The following is a 21,632-nucleotide window of genomic DNA, read 5'->3' on the forward strand; positions in this document are numbered from 1 at the left end:
CAAAATTCAGTTTTTTTTTATTTTCACCATCTTCAGTTTTGTTGATTTTTCAAAAATATCTTCATAATGAATTAAATAAAAGGTCTTTTGCAGGTGTTATTGAATGAGTAGACGTTGCTCTGCCAACTTGGGCAATTAAGAATGACTGCCATTAGATGTGTCGTCATTTTGACGGCAAGTTCTGTTTTATCATATTGAAAACTTTTCTGAGAAAGAAAATATGTACAATATTGATAGTAAGGAGAGTAAACATTTTTAAGTGTACAACTATAAATGCCACGATTACGCTGAGGTTTTCAAAGACGTTCTAGCTTTAAGCGATGCTTAGCCTAGTGATTGGTTGAATGCGAACATGCTCACGTTCACCAATCAGAAGGCAGATGTTGGCTGGAGATCTTTCCCTATCCACCATCGCGTAAGATCAGCTACAGTGTAAAAATTGACAGCAGGCTGCGTAATGCTATATTAGGATCCGAGAATACTCCTTTGAAGGATTTTAAAAATAGGAACATCTGCGATAGTTAATGTGTGGATTTTCAAATTGTACAGGTATTTCTTTACTAAAGCAATGTAAAATTGTATAGAAAGACATTTATTAAGGCGGTTTCGCGGACTGAGCAGGGCTGCGCCGAAGCATTTGAAATGATTTTCGCCGGAAATGGGATATTGCAGAATATATTGCTTGAAAAAATGGTTTCTCCTTTACTGTCTATTCTTCTGGAGTCTAGTTTCGGGGCAAATTCGTTATTCGATTCCCGAGGAACTACAACTTGGCGCCTTTGTTGGTAACATCGCGGACGATTTGGGTTTAGATGTGAAAGAACTCACAGCTCGAAATTTTCGCATCGCGCCTGGTCTCGGGAAAAAATACTTGGATGTTAATTTAGACAATGGGATATTATTTGTGAAGGAAAAGATTGACAGAGAGCAGCTTTGTGGATCGAGCCTTACTTGCCTTTTATCAATGGAAGCTGTAATCGAAAACCCTTTGAATGTCTATAGAGTTGAAGTGGAGGTTTTGGATATAAACGACAATGCTCCCATTTTTCCAAAGAATCAGGTCCGCTTAGAAATATATGAAGTGGCGACGCCGGGTGCCCGTTTCCCCCTCGAGTGTGCGTACGACTCGGACGTAGGGACAAACTCCTTACAAGACTACCGCCTGGTTGAGAATCAATACTTCGCACTTGACATTGAGACCCGCAGTGGGGAGGAGAAGCTGCCAGTGTTAACACTGGAGCGGGCGCTGGACAGAGAGAAAGAAGCAACCCACAGGTTACAACTAATTGCTAAGGACGGCGGGATTCCCCCAAGATCCAGCACTGCTGAAATATTAGTCACAGTACAGGATGCCAACGACAACTCTCCTGTATTCGCCCAGTCCGTCTACAGGGTCAGTCTGAATGAAAATGTGCCCAAAGGAACACTTGTAATCAAGCTTAATGCCACTGATTTGGATGACGGGTCTAATGGGGAGTTAGAGTATTCATTTACCAGCCATACCTCGGCGACAGTGCGTGAAATGTTTGATCTCAATTCAATAACAGGGGAGGTCAAAGTAAAGGGGATTTTGGACTATGAGGTAAATCGTGCCTTTGAAATCAATATTCAGGCAATGGACAAAGGTTTTGCTCCGCAACCTGCGTACTGCCGTGTTCACGTGGACATTACTGATTTGAATGATAACGCCCCTGAAGTTAAGGTAACGTCTTTGTTCAGTCCTCTTGCAGAGGACTCTTCCCTGGGGGTTGTGATAGCGCTGATTAGTACCACAGATAAAGACTCGGGAAAAAACGGAGAGATCCATTGTCAAATCCCAAATAATCTTCCATTTAAACTGGATTCGTCTTTAATAAACTATTACAAATTGCTGACTGTGGACCAATTGGATCGGGAAAATATCCCAAAGTATGACGTCACTATAGAGTGTAGTGACTCAGGTTCGACTCCTCTCACCTCCGAGAAAACAATGCAGGTAGAGATCTCTGATGTAAATGACAACGCGCCTCGATTCAGCCAATCGTCCTACACAGCCTATGTGATGGAGAACAACGTCATCGGAGCCTCTATCCTATCAGTGACAGCTATCGATCCCGATTTAAAACAGAATGCTGAAGTATCATATTCCATTACGCAGAACCAGCTTCGGGGTGAGTCAATAGCCAACTGCGTGTATATTAATTCGGAGAATGGAATCGTATTTTCTCAAAGAAGTTTCGACTACGAGGAACTCAAAGGCTTCCAGTTCCAGGTTCAAGCACGGGACAACGGAAGCCCGCCACTCACTAGCAATGTTTCGGTGGAGATTGTTATCTTGGACCAGAACGATAATGCGCCAGTTATTGTTCATCCACTACCTGAACATGAGTCAACTGTCATGGAAACAATGTCTCGCTCTGCCGAGCCAGGTTACCTGGTTACCAAAGTGTCCGCCATCGATGCTGACTCGGGCCAAAATGCTCGCCTCTCTTACCAGATTGTCCAGTCTACTGACCCGGGACTTTTCACCATTTCACCGGACACGGGCGAAGTGTGGACCATCCGAGCCATGGAGGAGAAGGACGCGACAAAGCAAAAGTTAACCATCGTGGTAAAAGACAACGGGACACCGCCGCTTTCAGCTTCCCTGACCATCAGTTTGTCGGTGGTTGACGGGGATGCCCAGTTGCTCTCTGGGGTCACAGATTTGGACGAGAAGGCGGCTTTCAAGTCCGTATTGAGTTTTTACTTGGTGATATCTCTGGGGGCAATTTCATCCATTTTCCTGCTCATCTTAATCATCCTCGCTGTGAAGGTCCATAAAAGCAGGAGTGGATTTGGTGTTTACGGTTGGTACGGGGACATCTGCTGGTGTTATCAATCAGGACGCTCTCTCAATGGGATTCAGAAAGCTAGCAGAAACATTCAAATACCTCCGAATTATGTAGAGGTATTCGGAGGTGATCCGCTTTCTCAAAGTTTTCGCTATGGAACCAATTCAACTATAGGTTCTACCAAGAGGGATTCCCCATTTCCCAATACGCATAGCCTGACTGCAGTGACATATAAAAGCGGGGGGAGGCCTAATGAGAAATACAAATATCTGCAAACCCAAGCACCTGAACATTGTAGAAACTCTGTAAATAATGAGGTGAGGTATTCATCTAGAAAGGCAATAGATACCTCACAAGTATGATTTGTTTGCATTTATATGCAGTAATCCATATTATTGCAGTCCATCTTGGTGGCATTATCTGCTCATCGAAACGAAGTTCCTTTTGGCATCTACAATCCATAACTGCAAAGCATTTTTTTCTGTGCGTTTAAGCTATCTAATTATACTGTGGTCATTCTTCTTGAACGCGTAGGCGTTATTTATTGTCGATGTCGAAGGATGTTTCAGCCAATTTAAAATATGCCACATTTGGTTACAATGCGTAGTAGAAGAAAATGATTTTAGACTATATCAATGAATCGAAAGCAAATGTGAACTAATATGTAGCTATAAATACACACACGTTTTAGTGGCATTGTTTGAAGAATATAATGCATTTCAGGCTGTTCTGAATGTAAATTTAATCCTGGTGATAATGTTGTTTGTAACTGTATTTCTTCGTCATTTATGTTGATAATTCAAAGGTCAACGCGAGTATCAAAATTACCTGAAATAGACAGGTGGATGTTACATATTAAAGCAGTTCAGTTTGGAATTATCAAGAAAAGATCAAGTATTTTACAGTTAGTACATAAATAAATGGTCTTTAAGTGTTCCCTTTTGAAACTCTCTTGAAAACTATTTAAGTGAAATGTATAAACCTCTAAGCGAGTAACAATGGAGGCAGAATCAAATTTCCATTGTGCAACTATAAATATTTGTTTTCGAAAGCAGAAACAGTGTTTCAGCTTTAAGAAATTGAGTCTTTGTGATTGGCTGAAAGCGAATGCGCCCTCACTCCCCAATCAGAAGCTGAATGGTGAATGGGGATCCTGACGGCCCCTTACGCCGCCTGTCCGCCATCACATCTGATCCGATGCAATATGAAATTACATAGCAAGCGATGTGAGATTGTATCTGAATCGTGATATTTACAAGGTTTGGCAAGATTTAACTACAAAGAGAAATCACGAAGCCATATCACAGCTGCAGGTATTTTTTTTTGTAGAATGGAAGTCCGTATTTGGAATTTTTAAACATAACCATTTTATTCCAGTGAATGACTGGGCAGCGCCGGGACGTGCTGAAGCATTCGGAATGCATTTTGTGTGAAATGGGACTGTGTAAAATATACTGGTTGTTAAAATGGCAACTATTATGTTCAGTGTTCTCCTGGAGGCTAATTTCTGGACAGATACGTTACTCCATTCCCGAAGAATTGCAGTCGGGCGCCCTTATTGGGAATCTCGCAGCTGATCTGGGTTTAGATGTAGAGCAGCTCTCAGCTCGGAATTTCCGTATTGTGTCCAGTCCCACGAAACAGTATCTGTATGTAAAACTAGACAAAGGCGTTTTACTTGTCAACCAGAAAATTGACAGAGAACTCATCTGTGGTTCAGCCCTCGGTTGCGCGTTGACACTGGAGGCAGTTATTGACGAACCTCTGAATGTGTATCATATCGAGGTGGAGATTGTAGACATAAACGACAACGCTCCCCAGTTCCCAAAGAACGAGATACGTTTGGAAATATCCGAGGGAATGTCGCCTGGAGTCCGCTTCCCTTTAGAGTCTGCTTTTGATCCGGACGTAGGCAGCAACTCACTGCAGACCTACCAACTGGCTACAAATCAATATTTCCAACTGGATGTACAGTCTCGCAGTGGGGATGGTAAGCTCCCGGTTCTGGTAATGGAAAGAGCTCCCGACCGGGAGCAACAGTCTACTCTGCATTTGCTGCTGACGGCTCTTGACGGGGGCATTCCTGAACGATCGGGCACCGCACAGATTATTATCCGCATCTTGGATGCCAATGACAACATGCCTACGTTCAGCCAGGCGCTTTACAGAGTCAGATTGCTGGAAAATGTACCCACGGGAACGCTAGTGATCAAAGTGAATGCCACCGATCTGGACGAAGGTTCCAATGGAGAGATAGTTTATTCATTTGGTAGTCACGCTTCTGTCAAAGCACGGGAACTTTTCAGCATAGACCCTAAAACTGGAGAGATTAGAGTGAAAGGGCCTCTGGATTTTGAAACGGGAACAGAGTTGGAGATTAGCATACAAGCTGAGGACAGGGGATTCCTCTCTGTACCTGTGCATTGCGATGTGCTTGTTGAAATCGTAGATGTGAACGATAACGCGCCAGAGGTGGCAGTGACCTCTCTGACAAGTTCAGTCGCCGAAGATGTCCCGCCAGGGACGATGGTAGCCCTAATCAGTGTGACCGATTCAGACACGGGACAGAATGGAGAAACTCGCTGCCAGATACCAAAGAATCTTCCTTTCAAATTAGACCCGACGTTTAAAAACTACTACCGGTTGCTCACCAAAGATTTACTCGATCGGGAAATGGCTTCTCAGTATGTCATCGCCATTACCTGCAGTGATGCGGGATTGCCTGTGCTTACCACTAACAAGACTATTCAGTTAAAGATCACAGATGTAAACGACAATCCTCCGCGTTTCTCGCAGACTTTGTACACTGCCTATGTGACGGAGAACAATGTGATTGGCAGTTCCATATATTCAGTGTCAGCTTCTGATGCAGATGTAAATCAGAATTCCAGACTGTCTTATTCTATTCTTCAGACGTGGACCGGCGGTTTTCCTGTATCCGGCTACGTTTCTATAAATTCAGAAAACGGCGTAATATCCGCTGAGCGTTCTTTTGACTACGAAGAACTGAAGAAATTTCAAATCGAAGTCCAAGCTACGGACGCTGGGGAGCAACCACTGAGCACGAATGCATCGATCAATGTGGTCATCCTGGATCAGAATGACAACGCTCCGGTAATAATATCCCCAAGGCCCGAGTACGGTTCGACAGCAGAGGAGACGTTGTCCAGATCAGCAGAACCAGGTTATCTGGTGACCAAAGTATCTGCTGTCGATGCAGATTCGGGACAGAATGCAAGACTTACTTACCAAATGGCCCAGGTTACCGACCCTAGTCTTTTCACCATTGCACCTGACACGGGGGAGATATGGACAAGCCGTCGAGTTACCAATGAAGATGCAACAAAACAAAGCGTGGTAGTCGTGGTAACTGATAATGGGGTCCCACCACTTAAGGCTACAATTAATATAATATTAACATTTGAGGGCAGTCACACAGAACTTCTCTCAGAATCGAGCAGCGTCAGTGGCGAACTGGGATTCCCTTCGCAAATAAGCCTTTACTTGGTTATAGCTTTAGGAGTAATTTCATCAGTCTTCCTAGTAATATTACTTATCCTAGCTGCTCAGCTCTACAGAAGCAGGAACATTTTTTACCGTCGCAGATGCGCTTTGGACACGTGTTGTATGAGTTCTACACATTCTCTTAATGGAATACAAAAAGCCAGTGTAAACCTTCAAATCCCCCCGAATTATGTTGAAGTGTTTGGCCGTGATCCGCTCTCCCAGAATTATTGTTACGAGGTATGTTCCTCATAAAGATGGCGGCATATACCCCAAGATCCAAAAAAAATCCAACCGCAATGTGCGACCGGTTCCCCAGAGGAATTACCGTGACAATAAATAGCACAAACTTCACATGATGTAAATGATAGAAGCGCTGTCTCTGTTGAGGTGAGGCATACTGTGTAAAAACAAAAATCGTCCAGAACTAATAATTAATCTATGCATGTTTTCAGATTCTCTGGATCCCAACAATTAAATAGAAAAATTTCTGTGCACAGTATGGTTTAAATAAATTGCCTTAAGGAAAATCGTCTACCCTTCTCTGTGCGAAGGTCGACGTACCAAAGTTATTCTTGTCATACTTAGATGACACAACTGTAAATATAACTGAACTTCTTTTGCATAGGTTGTGTTGCATCGGCTACACAGTGCGCGTAAATGAGGCAGTCTTATTGTTGACAGACATTTAACTCACGCGGTGGTGTGGTGCAGTTACCAAGAGGGGGACTAAACAGAAATACCTATAATGAACAACTTTATGTTTATTCGAAAGGACGTCCGAGTGCATCAAGTTTGAGAAAATTAAAAATGTTTGCAAAAGTAGTTTGTGAATACCACCTAAAGTCAGTGAATCATTCCACCCCTGAATTAAAACAATGTTCTGGAATTTAATTTAGATAGTAAGGTCATTAGAGTGACATATCAAGGCTTTAGTTTATTTTCGTGAAGAGTGTTTTGGATAGCCAAGCCACAGTAAAAGCTAACCTTAAAAACGTTGTTAATTGTTTTTGTTTTTAAAATACTTACATTAAAAATTCTATGTAAGTAAGTGAGATCGTTATGGAACATGTACTGTAGTGGGTACTTTGTATTCTGTAACTTTTTATGCATATTGTCGTTTATGGAATCACTTATATCTGGATTCAAATCTAACTTGTCTTGCCACTGGTTAATATATTTATAATTGTTGTGTTGGCTTTGAATTGTACTGAAATAAAGTTGGAAGAATTTGGGTTTATCTTGGAGGAAATATATATTTCAGAAGGAGTAAGGCCAGATATTTTGGACAGTCTTGTAGAAAAGTAATGAAGTATTGTGTGCAATTCTGGCTGCCAGATGAGAGGAAGTATGTGGTTGTGCTGGAGAAAGTCCTAAGAGATTCATAAGGACATTGTCTGAATTGGAGAACTAGTTATGGAGATATATTGGATAAGCACAGACTCTATCTCCTTGCAGTGAAAGTGATTGAAGGATGACCTGATGGAGCAAGATAAAGATATAAGGGGCATAGATAGGATAGGTGATCACAATACTTTTCCATGGTAGGCTTGCTGAAAACATAAAGCAAAAAAGTGAAAGGGTATTTTAAAAGGGGTCAGAGGGGAAAGTTTCTTTACAGAGATTCAAGATTATTTAATGTCATTTCCAGTACACAAGTGTAAAAGAGAACAAAATGATTGTTACTCCGGATCCAATGCAGCACAAAAAAATCCAGTAAGAAAAAAAACACAATATTACAAATACACAATAAATATAAATATAAATACATAAGATACTCCTTCCCTCCAGTAGCCTGTAGCTCACCCTTGGACAACGTGTAGCACCTGCTTAGCTCCCGAATCAAGGTCACGTGAAGTCATGGGAGCAGGTGGTGGATGGTCATATGAGCAGCTGGTGCAAATCACAAGTCCTAGTTATATGACCACTGATGCCAAGCAGATGATCTGTGAAGTGTACTGATAACGGTCAGGGTCACCTGTCTTCTAAAGACACTGCTCAGAGAAGGCAATGGCAAGCCACTTCTTTAGAAATATTTGCCAAGAACAATCATGGTCATGGCAAGACCACAGTTGCCCATTTCATGTGACATGGCACATAACAAACAAAAATAAGATAGCTTATATATATAGATTAATTGTATCTCCATAAAGTGACACTAGGCCCTGGAGTGTGTATACACAAGGTGACTGACAGAAAATGATAAAGTAGTGGGGGTTTGGGTTGTGGGAGGGTGAATTAGTGGCTGGAGGTGATGATCTGCCTGACTGCCTGGGGAAAGTAACTGATTTTGAGTCTGGTGGTCCTGTTGTAGATGTGATGCAGCCTTCTCCTTGATGGAAATGGACAAACAGTCCATGGGCAGGGTGCATGTCCATGGCCCTTTCCAACACCATTCTGTATATATATCCTCGATGGCAGGTGGACTCATGTTGGTAATGCATTGGGTGGATATCTGGTTGATATCTGGGTGATAATATATCAGAAATACTCAGTATGCTTAAATGACATTCAGTCTTGCACTTGAATAGACAAGGTAGCAAAGGATGCAGGATTAATGTCATTGAAATTCATATGGATAACCAACAAGGCCAGCATGGGTGTGGTGGGCAGAGGGGCCCGTTTTTGTACAGTATGATGCTATGACTTTAAGATTATTGTAACATTTGGTACATCAGAGTTGCCTGGTCTTCTCTGACACAGAGGAATTCACTTAGGCAATCAATTTGGAGGATAGAGTCCTGCTTCTAAATAAAAAGTAAAGAAATTCCAAGAGCAGCATGAAATTTCTATTTATTATAGAAACTAACCTTGAAATCCCATGGGAAGTACAAACAAAAGAAGAATATGCTTTGGATCTAAGTGATTAAGTACCATTGTCTATCTGGAGATGAAGTATCAGCGAAATAGCTGAATGTGCTGCTCTGTTTCATCAGGAGCACACTTCTCTGTATAATGATCCAAGTGAGTCATCTGCAAATAGAATGAACCAAGGTTATACACTCTCTTGTAATTGAACTAGTCCATTACAAAGCAGTCATTGGGCTGCAAAATTATTTATATCAGAGTATTAAAAGATAAACTGATAACTCTCCAATAGGGTTCTCAGCCTTCAATGAAAAAGGTAACTCACAAAATTTGAATAATTTTTCTGGAACACGCCTGCACTCATCTGCTCTGAGGCCTTTCAACAGCATGCATACTGATCCACCGATTTTGAACTATAAAGTGGACGTCATCTAGGACATTCCTACTGCCTAGTAGTTCATGTTCTGAAATCCCCTTCCCATTCTTTTATTTATTTTCATTTATTAGTACTTAGCAAATGTGTTATAAGGTACTGATATATTTTTTATCAATATTGAGCCCTGATGAAGGGCCTTGGCACAAAATGTTGACTCTTGATTCCTTTCCGTAGATGCTGCTTGACCTGTTGAGTTCCTCCAGCATTTTGCATGTGTTATTCTGGAATTCCAGCAGTTTTACGATCTTTTGTCTTTATTGATATATTTAAAGTGTGATTGCAGTTTGTATGTGCATGGGAACAGCTCACTTCCAGAATGTTTTGTTCTAGCCTTCTTGTCCTCTTGTATTTAGTGCATTCACATTTTTAGCTTTACTTCAGAGGATTTTATGCCCCAGTACATGGGTTTGTTCTATTTTGTTATCTAACACATCTTTATTTCACCTTTATGGGAATCCAGTTAATGAAATTACTAAATATCATTAAAGTAGCAAAAACTGAATATATTAGACATATTTTTAAATAGGTAGCTGCTAACCTGAAGTATGATTGACAGATATTTATATTGCACAGAATAATTAGCTTATACTAAAGTCCAAGTACTTTATTAATTGTATTATTATTAACTCAAAGATTGGTTTTTCACAGCTTTTGCAGGTATTATACTGGAGTTCATGCCACAACTTCAGTATACTTATATATATTAATTGATATAAAATATAAATTTGTTAATGCAACAGATTTGGTAGATGCTGGAAACTCAGGGCAACACATAGAATACTGGAGGAAGTCAGCAGGTTAGTCAGCACAACCAATTTGTTATTTTGGTTCAAGTGATTGGAAAAGAAGTATTTACTGTCTACAGTTGCTATTCAAAATCGACTCCCATGCTTAGGATCATGAAGACTTTTTTTTTACATTTGGTTCTGCAGCTAATTGTTCACAAGCCCAAACGTGCTAAATACCAAGCTGGAATACGTGTGCTAAATGTGCTAAATCTGTTCATACATTGTGTGGTAAATCCACAAAATGCCTGAAAAAGCTATTCCATTCACAACTCCATATTTGGGTCTTGCCGCCACACAATCAAATTTGAATTCAAGATCATTTTCAGTGCTAGGAAAGGAATGCCTGTCCTGCCAAATATCAATATGAAAAAAAAATGTAAATCCTATCATTTCCCGTTCAAACTGCTGGTTGAACTACAACTAGTACAAAGCAAAGTGAGAGTCACATCTGAATCTTAATCTTAAATGCATTGAACGTTAGGACATCTTACTGTCCACATTTATCTTTAGTCAAGTCAGAAACAAGCTTTAAAAGTATGTTTGCAATATTTTGATAAACTTTGTATCATTTCCTTTTTCTAATAATGTAATACTGTTGTTGATAATGTCACACAGTTACTCAATAGCATCAAAATATAGCATTTTATTTTGTGCCCACAGGATAGTATTGATTGGATTTTTACTAATTGGACTGAAGGTTTTAACAATGTGTTGGGTTTTTACAGAGCTCAGCAATTATAATGTATAGTCTATATCAATCCAAAACCCATACCAAATCAACGAAAGTTGCTTTTGTCATATCAGCAAGGTCAACGGGAAATAAGAAAATGCATGTTTGGAGTGGTGAAACAATTCCTATGCACGAACCAATAACTCACTATATATTAGTATTAAATGTTCTGTGCCGTTAAATTAAATTTAATGATGTGTGTTGGTATCACAAAACCTTTGTAATGATTTGCATCGTTTGCTTTCTTTCAAAATAATGCATCTGCAGAATGATGTATTATTAATACTCTTTTGTCTTTAAAAAGAAATGCATAAAGTTATTTGGTGCTCGAATGCTGTAGCAAGTAATTAAATTGAATAATGGTTTGAGATTGATGACTAAAAATGTTAAGGCTAAATTCTGCAAAATGCTGTTAATACAGACAAAGGGTTGTGCAGTTCAATGTAATGATAAATGTAACTTTTTTGGCCTTTTTGTGGATTTACTGCACAATGTAAGAACAAATTTAGCACATTTTGTACATGTACTCCAGTTTGGCTCAGGACAGCATTAACTTCTTTTTTCATAAATGAGGTGCACTATTGAAGATAGTGAATGGCTGTTTCCTATCAGGCATAAGGTATCTAGAATCTCAGTCTTGTCTATCAAACAATAAGATCAGCATTTTACTCGAAATACTTTGAGCTCAAATCTTCAACACTGAAGTTCAGCAAAAATATAGTCATCTGCCATTTTAAACTAATAACTATTCAAGTATCATTTGCCAATTTGCAGAAAAGCATTCCAAAATTATATTAGCCTTAACAAGTAAAAGTGCTCATAAACCCATTCTGCTATTTTTTTAGATTATATCTTCTCCTTCAACATGTTTAGTTCTCTTTAATTCTTTTAATCAAAGCAAAAGGAACCTTTTAAGTCCCACTTAGGGAATAGAGTCTCACTTAGTCATTCTTTTCAATTTACTTACTTCCAAATAATATTCAAATAACTCTGTACTGTTCACATGCAATTGCACATTTATCATTCCTAAGATATGACACCCAGAACTTCTCACATTACATCAAGCATGGCCTTACTAGGTTGGTGTAGTGCCAAAATTCCATATCTCCTTTAATGCTAATCTTCCTGCTATCAAGACCTCGTTTTTTTTTCATGAGCCTTTTTTATTATTAGCTGTGATTTTACATACTTTTGATAATTATGTACTGTACATATATCTTTTGGTGTATTTCTTGCTTCATGCATTGACTGTGCAGGCAGGGATACATTTCTGTAACACTAAAGATTGATGGACATTGGGTTGTAATGCTGCAGCTAAGGATGAAGGCAAATTTCAATATATAGTGGGAGAATCAGAATGAGAATTACTGACATATGTTGTGATACATAAAATACCATAAATTACAATAAGAAATATATCTATCTATCTATATATATATATGTGTGTGTGTGTGTGTATTTATATGTGTGTGTGTATGTATATAAATATATATATATATATATATATACTTACATGCATACAATTAAACAGCCGGCTGGCGGCATGGTGGCATCAGCGCTGGACTTTGGAGTGAGAAGTCCAGAGTTCGAATCCGGCCGGCTCCCTCGCATGCTCTCCATCTGTGCCTGGGTTGGTGTTGAGCTAGCAAAAAAAACCTGGAGAGGGATGGGCCGTATGATGAGCAATCACCAAAAAAGATTGGTGCAAAAAGCTTGTCATGATGGCGCCCCAATGACTCCACCAGGAGTTAAGGGTGCACACACACACACAAACACACACACACACACACACACACACACACACACATGATTAAATATGTAATGCAAAAATATAGAAAAATAGTGAGATGGTAGTCATGGTGTGGTTCATTGTCAGATAGTGGAGGGATAAAAGCTGTTCCTAAAACACATTCTCTCAGTTTCAGTGCACTAAGTTGAAGAAATGTATGTCTTGTACTTTCTGGTGTGAAAATGTCAACTTGCTGTTAATTTCTTCACAACTCATGCTGGAGGCTATTCTTTTTTAATCATACCCCTGCAATTTCGTTCATCTGGGAATTTTTTGGGCTTCTGTCCAATTTCTTAATTCATTCCCCAGCAATGCATAAAATCTTTTCAGAAAATGAATTCTACTATTAAGTGTTTTTAATGGAATATAGCATAAATTAAGGAAATACATTCCCTGTCCCAACTTAATTATTGGTCACATAACTTCCACCAGCCATCAGTCTTCTTCTTGAGGACCATCAAATTGTCATTGACTCATGAAGACCCTATGGATAGTGTAGTTGTCCATAGGATTTTCGAGGCAAGATGCAGAAGTAGATTGCCAGGCCTTTCTTCTGCGTAGGTATTGCTGCTGCCCAGGTTGGGACCCGGCCAGATTTAAACTCAAGGCCATCCACCTCAAAGTCCAGTGCTGATGTAACTAACCTCTGGCTGGCCAGCCAAAATCATAATAACTCCTTTTACATTTTTAGTTTTCAATAGGCAAGAATAACTAAGGATTGTTTGGAATATTGCCTGCTTTAAGACAACATGGATACTTTTTAGTTTTTAATTGCTGTTATTATGACCTATTTAGTTATGGAAGCAGTCAATGCTTACAATTTAGGACAGTGGATATGTGAAGTTAAGGAATTATGTTTACTCCCTAAAATATGAAAGACTTTTTGAAAAAAATCTGTTTATAATTGAAAACCATAAAACACAGGAAGCACTGATCTGGCTATGTAAGGCAAAGTATGCAAGTCAACATGTCACACTCATCATTTATGACAGACTTTTATTCTATAACTAATCATTATCACCATCAAATCTATTGTAGAACATTTATTCAATATCAAAGTGTCATATTTCATGAATTATTAAAGGTGTAAAGCATAAATAAAATGTAAACATAATAGGTTTATATAATAATGCATTCTTGGTTGAATGTCTATTGCAGACTAAATTGAATGACAGAATCATATAATGTAGCATGGAAGGAAGCCATTCAACTTACTGAATCCTTGCTAGCTGCCTGCAAAAACTATTGAGCCAATCCCATTCCCTTATACTTTCCCAATAACCTGGAAAATCATTTCCTTTCAAGTACTTATTCAGATTTCTTCTGAATGCTGCGATTGTGTCTGTCTTACAGCTCGCTTAGAAGTGCATTACAGATAATTGCTAATTAAGTCTTTTCTTTTCTGTCACCCGGGTTCTTTTATCAATTTTGTTCAATCAATGTCACATGGTTTTTGACTCTACAACCAATGCAGTTATTTTTGTCTTGCCACTTCATCTGAGTCCATCATGATTTTAAATACTTCTGTCAGATTCCCCTTTATCCCTGTTCCAAAGAGAACTTCTGTTTCTCCAGTCTATCAACTTCCTAAAGTGTGTTGACCTTGGAATCACTGTAGAAGGCAGAATGACTCAGATTCTGCATGGTAAAAGGAAATTTATCATACTTGTGTACAATAGGAATCATGCATTTGCAGGAGGAGCATGATAAAAGTGTTTGGAATATTTAAAGCGTAGGACAGAGAGAATAAAGCAAGCCTACTTAAGGCAGTTGAAGAGTCATAAATGAGGAACAGTAGATAAAAGTTTTAATGCAAGTTATTTATAACAGTGAGTGAGACAAGTATCAGTAGGGACAGTTATGGAGTTAATTTCTACCTTCATTGGTTGAGGCAAAAAATATTCATGATTGTCTGAGCATGTCAGTGAAATATATTCATTGAAAAATACAGTATTAGAAATATATCTTTCTACATTATATATATATTTTCTTACTAAAGGCAATCATTGCCATGAGATTATTGGTCCAAAGTGACACTAATCTGTGTATTTCTCTACATATTTTAAAAGGTGTGTTTCATAATTTATTTTCATACAAGCACCAGTGGACTGCTATGAGAACAAAATTCTGTCCTTGAAGTTGCCTTCAAGGGAGGTTTTCAATGAGGTCTAATTGATTGATATGTTAAAATTTAAGTAAAATATCATGTATTTTAAGTGGTGCCTTCTTTGTTTTGTAGGTGAAACAACCAAATACTGATTGGCGTTTCTCACAGACCCACAGAGCAGAGCTAAACAGGTACGTGTTAATCATCTATTTATTTATCTGGTACTAGCTTTGTGTGTGTGTTTTTTCCAAGTATCATATGGATGGCAGATACTGGAACCCAGAGCAGAATAAAAGAACAGAAGTGACGTCAGTAGGTTCAGCAGTTTTCATGGAGGGAAAATGTTGCTCAACACATCAACCATAGATTGCTCCATTGCTGCTGCTTGATCTACTGATTTGCTCAATCAGTTTGTTTTTTGCTTCATATTTGTAGGTACTGCTTGAGTTCCCTAATAATAATGACCCCTACTAAATATTCCATAAGTTCTTGTATGGGCAGTGCTGGTAAATTCACTGATCTCTTCAAATATTTGGCTGCTTCTTTAAACCATCAATAACTCAACATCACTTTAACAATAGGCTGTAGAGTTTTCTTTCATTAATTAGCAGGATGTGGTCATTGCAATCGAAAGCAAATTTAATCGCAAATCCCTAATTATTTTTGAGCTATGTAGCTTGCCTGGCCACTTCACAGGGCATTTGAAGTCAGCTACATTGCCAAGGATCTGGAATTATTTTTATCCCAGACTAGTTAAGGATAGCAGATTTGATTCTATTAAGGGTTTTAATGAACTAGCCACAGTCTTAGGGAAATCCAGATGTTTTAAGGATATCATTAGCCAAACTCATTTTTATTGCCATGCCGACTGAATTAACTGAAATTAAATACCCTAAATATTATAACAGTTTTTAATTAATTCTATTTGATCACCAGTAGCACTCTTCCCTCTGAGCTGCATGGGTGCATGGCCACGCAGTAACTGAAATGCTCCCACATCATATTGCCTTTGTTGCCGCGCAGCTGGTATTTTCTTTTATATAATGTGCCACACAGTTTCCAGGCCATGTAAAAATTTCTTGCTCAGGCCAATGCGTGGTAAAAAAAAGAAAATTAGAGGGAAAGTTGATCAGCATCCTGTGGGCTTACTGTCCAGTAACTAGTCCAGGCTGAGAAGCAGTGACAGTCAGGTAAACCAAGAAGCATTGGGTTCAATTTCTCTACTAGTGCGAGCTGAGTTGATTTTAGTTAAAGTGTAGTTAAGAATTAGTACAAGAGGTTTAAGAGTTCCTGTTCCAGGGAGTGAGGGAGAAAATGCAATTAGAATACCTTCCAGTACCCACAGCTGGAAAGTAGGTAGACATCAAGTGAAGGTGGCATAAGGTTAGGTGTTGATGCCTGTAACTAATTCCGATAAACATTCCAGTCTGCAAAGGGGTATCAGACAAGTAAGCCAAAAAGGAATGGGTTACATTTGCACATTTGTATAAGGTGAGTTGATTTCAGTTAACGGTTATTACAATAGGCTAAAAGTTCTTATTATAGGGAATAATGAAGAAATTTGCTTAGATTAATCCAAACCCCTCCCACCATAGCTCTGGCTAGAAACTAGGTCGACATTAAGTGAAAATGACATCAGGATAGGTGTCCTTGCTTCCCAACACTAAATTAAAAGGCATATGTGTACTTTCTAGCTTTATTCATAAAATCAGAGATTCATTATTCAGAGAAGGCATTGGGCAAGAGCAAGTTCCTGCCAGCTCCTTGTTGGCCCATTGCAGTCACTACCATTCCCTTTGTACATTACTGTATATTCACTTCTAGTGAATATTCACGTCAAGAGCCTATCTCGTTTTCTTCTAAAAGTCCATATCACCGCCGTTTTATTACTCAGGATAAGCACTCAAAGAGTAAATGTTTATACAGTGAAACTTAAGGCATATGAATACCACTCTTTAATAACTGGCATTATCAATACCATCTGCCTAAATATGAGTTCCTTTCTGTGTGTGGTCTCTATTTGGACCATTATTATTTTATCACTGTGCCTTTAGGACCAGGAAATGCTGCTTTCCGGTCCTGACCCCTGCTACTTTGCAGTCAATGTTTACTAAGGAGTAAGATAATTGGCAACATCTGTTTTCTATCAGTGAACTTTCTTTATATTAGTGAGGAGCACAGAAACATTATAAACATTAAAAATGTTAATTTTAAAGAAACATTACCGATTTCACTCCAGCTAGCTTTATACATTAATACATTATTTAGATTCTCTATTACAAAGCTTAACAATTTAAAAGCATTCTCAGACTAATAGCCACATTACAGATTGCTTTCATTATATCACCAGAATGAGGTGAAGAGATCAAGTGTGTGACCTGAAAAAGACTGTAAGGCATAAAGGCTTAGCTATTCAAGTTGAGATCCATGTGATCATAGATAGATTAAATCACTCCATGGGGATACTATTAAGCAAAACAGTGCAAACAGTCTGTGACGAAAATATATTGCTGGCAAGCAAGATGAATTCAAAGCATCACACACAAAATGCTGGAAGAATTCAGCAGGTCAGGCAGCATCTCTGGAAGTGAACAAACAGACAATGTTTTGGGCCAAGACCCTTCTTCAGGACAGGAAAATGAATACAAGCTTGCTGACAAATGAGATAATAGAAAATTTAATTTGATAATGCACACAAATTGTACTTAGTTTGTTCCTATTAGGGATGAATTCTGTTCTGCAGCTTCATTTGTTTTAAGCGAAATTAGGATTTTTTATGGAGGACATAGACATTTTAGTGTATTTTATCTCCTCAATTGCCCAGAAAATCTTACATTCATCACCCCCCCCCCCCAACTGAGGCAAATCACTAATTTCTGAATTATCCTATGTTTTCCCTATGACTATCTGATCTGACAGTCAACTCCTAGCATTTCACACAATTTTTATTTCACAAAAAATGTCATTGATGGCAAGGGTAATATATACTCAATGGACACTTTATTAGGGACAGGAGGTTCCATGTGTTGTGCATTCAGAGATGTTCTTTTGCGCACCACTGTTCTAAGGCGTGGTTATTTAAGTTACTGTCATCTTCAACAAGTCTGCCCATTCTCCTCTGACCTCTCTCATTAACAAGTCATTTCTGCCCACAGAACTGTTGCTCCCTAGATTTTTATGTTTATCACATCATTCTCTGCAAACTCTAGTGAATGTTGTGTGTGAAAATCCTCGGAGATCAGCAGCTCAAACCACCACATTCGGCACTAACAATCATTCCATGGTCAAAGTCCCTTAGATAATATTTCTTCCCCATTCTGATATTTGGACTGAACAACAACTGGACCTCCTGAACTTGTCTGCATGCTTTTATGCATTGAGTTGCTGTCACATGATTCACTGATTAAATATCTGCATTAACAAGCAGTACTGGTGGACCTAATAAAGTGGTCTGTGAACGTACTTTGCCTATCGTGCTAGACCTTTCCAGAAGGCAGCTGGGTATCGACCATTTTGATGTTGTATCTTCCAGAGTGGGTGAAATACGGAGATCAGATTCTCTTACCTTTAGGGTGTTAGTCACTATTAGTCTGCATACCCACTCATGGAGAAGACTTCAGGAGTAAACCCCAAGAAAAAATATGGAGTTGGTGTCCCTAAGGCAGTCCTATGTTGAGTTCAATGAGGACTGGCAACTCTTGTGCTGCAGCTGGTGCCAAACTGTATCAGTCTTTGCCATTCCTTTGCATTAATCAGCCATGTGGAGAGGGGGATCCTACTGCTTGGGCAACAGCTTGCTCTCCATATTGTACTGCCTTGGCTTGTTTGCATACTGGATTGCATATCATGTAGACAGCTGGCAGGCAACCTTCATGGTCAACGGACCAACGGAGGGCCTTTAAGTGTTAGTGAATCACATGTCTTTTTCTGACAATGTGGTAGTTTTTCATTTTGGATACACTGAATTTATCTTCCCTATCTACTGAAGTCGCCTTGCTTCTTGTCTGGTTTTGTAGGCTCTGAGGTAGTTAGTGAGGCCAATGTGGGAACAGAGAATTCTCCTGCATCTGAAGTAGGCAGTCCGGAACAGACAGAGTTAATTGGTGGATAGTGAAGTGATGACTTTCATGTGGGTCCTTCCTGAGTCATATATTGGTTAAATGAAGAGATTAGATTGCCCTGCTTTATAGCACTAGTAAATCAGATGCTCTTTTATGACCATATGATGCAGGAGCAAAATTAGACCATTCAGCCCATCTAGTCTGCATCATATCTGGTTTGTTATCCTTCACAACCCAAATCTCATGCCTTCTCCCTGGAACCATAAGACCTTGAGACATAGGAGCAGAATCAGGCCATTTGGCCCATCAAGTCTGCTCCTTTGACAATATGGTAGTATTGAAGGAAAGGTTAGATTGATCCTGGAGAACCCAGTTGTGGGGTGGTGGGAGGGGAGCCTGTACTGTACTGAACTGTTCTATGTTCCATGCTTATTTCCTTCCTGATTCCTACATGCAACATAATTACCCCCTCCTTTAGCTGTATTTCAGATCTGTGACACCACATGGTAGTGGAGTTCACTTGTGCTATTATCTGCATGGTACTCACAACACGTTCAGTTTGTAGATTCTATCTCTAAATCTACAAGGTTGTTGTTTTAATTCCAGTTCACGTTTAATATAATTTAACCATTGCCATGTACAGCTAAATGAAACATTGTTCCTCTAGGGCCAAGGTGCAAAACACAGTATGACAGTCACAAATAGCAGACATAGTTACAACCCCACACAGACAGTCACAAAATAATTTTTGCACAAGCCCCTGTGTGGCATGGAGTGAAGATTGACAGGTTGACATGAAGTACGAGGTCCAGGTTTATGCAAGTCCGTATAATTTTACTGGCACTGTTTTACCAAAACAAGTAGCGGAATGAATATGTGAAACACCAGCAAGAAAAAGTGCAAAGTGACTAGTGCAAGATGAGGGTTTGTCTGTGAGTTGGGGATTTGAGGGGTGGAGGGAGTGTGGCAAGGCATTCCGACAGGATATACATGTGTGTGGGTGGCAGCTGGGTGTTAAGAAGTCTAACAGCCTGGGCTAAACTGTTGTTACCCAGCTGACAGTTCTTATGCTGCGGTACAGTACTCTCCGGAGAACAAGAATGTCAAGTTGTATACTTTGATAATAAATGAACCTTTGAACCTTACATTCTGCCAGATGGTTGGAGGTCAACAATATTGTGGGAAGGATGGTGGGGAGTGGGTGGTCTTTGACAAGTTATACACCAACTTATGTTAGTAAGGTGCTGTGTTCTCAAAGTTGGCTTTTGCTTATTTGGAACCAGAGTTGACTTGATGGGCCAATAGGCTCCTATGATGCTTTAAAAGTTCTATAACTCTCGGTGCTGGAGGTTTCGTTTTTACTATTGTGATTTGGATGTCATTGGCAGCTTTGAGTTGTGTTGGCACATTTTCCTTTGCTGCAGTCTCACAGATTGAACATAATGTTTACACACATTCTCTTTGAGATGGCAGGCACTTAGCAAGTTCCTTGTGTGCAGGGATATCTTTCCTTACGTCAGTAGTTTTCTATCTCACTGCAATAAATCAGTTCCTTCAGATGTGACACATGCATCTAAGCTCTTTGTTACTGCTATATTCAGAATTTTTAACAAACTCTCTCCCTTCATATATTAGTACTTGATATTTGACAAAATATCCATCTTCCCATCTTGGACAATGTCTCCCATCCACTCCATAATGTACTGGTCAGGCACAGGAGTACATTCAGCCAGAGACTCATTCCACCGAGATGTAACACTGAGTGTCATAGGAAGTCATTCCTACCTGTGGCCATCAAACGTTACAACTCCTCCCTAGGAGTGTCAGACACCCTGAGCCAATAGGCTGGTCCTGGACTTTATTTCCACTTGGCATGATTAACTTATTATTTAATTATTTATGGTTTAATATTGCTATATTTCTACACTATTCTTGGTTGGTGTGGCTGTAACGAAACCCAATTTCCCACGGGATCAATAAAATATGTCTGTCTGTCTGTCTTCAGTGAAGATGCTGTTAATAAAAATATCAGGTTCCTTCTTTCACATTTCACCTCACATCATCTCACCTAATCCCTCCTCCCCAACCCACCTTCCCCCTCACCTGGCTTCAAATTTCACCTTCCAGCTTGTACTCCTTACCCTCCTCCCACCTTCTTATTCTGGCTTCTTCCCTCTTCCTTCCCAGTCCTGAAGAAGGGTCAAAACCTGAAGCATCAACTCTTTGGTCCTATCCTAATATGCTTCATGATCTGCTGACTTCTTCCAGCATTTTATGTGTGTTACTCTGGATTTCCAGCATCTTCAGAATCTCTCAAGTTTCTTTTAACATAGGTGATTCTCCCAGAATAAACAGGGTAGCATTAGGTGAAATTAATATTGGCTAGAGGATGGCAAACACTGAGGGGGAACACTTAATATTTCTATTACCATGTAAAAGTAGCTTATATCCAGGGAAGTTTCCACTGACTAGGCACACAGGTAAAGTTCACCCGTATATTACAAGGTGCCTTCTCTGTGTAGAGATGCATTCTGGCCACACTCAATTCTGTCAGAACAGTAGACAGAAAGGAAAAGAGAAGAAAGGGAGAGAACAT

At 39.4% G+C, this 21,632-nt stretch overlaps 1 protein-coding gene across 1 annotated transcript in view; it reads left to right on the forward strand.

Annotated features, from left to right (window-relative positions):
* Positions 1–21,632, forward strand: part of LOC132405255 (uncharacterized) — a 103,727-nt gene that overhangs the window by 18,767 nt on the left and 63,328 nt on the right. Inside the window, exons 6-7 of the mRNA XM_059989939.1 lie at positions 648–3,130; positions 15,108–15,166. Of these exons, the coding sequence (XP_059845922.1) occupies positions 648–3,130; positions 15,108–15,166 (2,542 nt within the window). The remainder of the gene's footprint in view (positions 1–647; positions 3,131–15,107; positions 15,167–21,632) is intronic.

The sequence above is a fragment of the Hypanus sabinus genome, chromosome 15 (assembly GCF_030144855.1).
Source record: "Hypanus sabinus isolate sHypSab1 chromosome 15, sHypSab1.hap1, whole genome shotgun sequence".
NCBI classification, from domain to species: domain Eukaryota; kingdom Metazoa; phylum Chordata; class Chondrichthyes; order Myliobatiformes; family Dasyatidae; genus Hypanus; species Hypanus sabinus.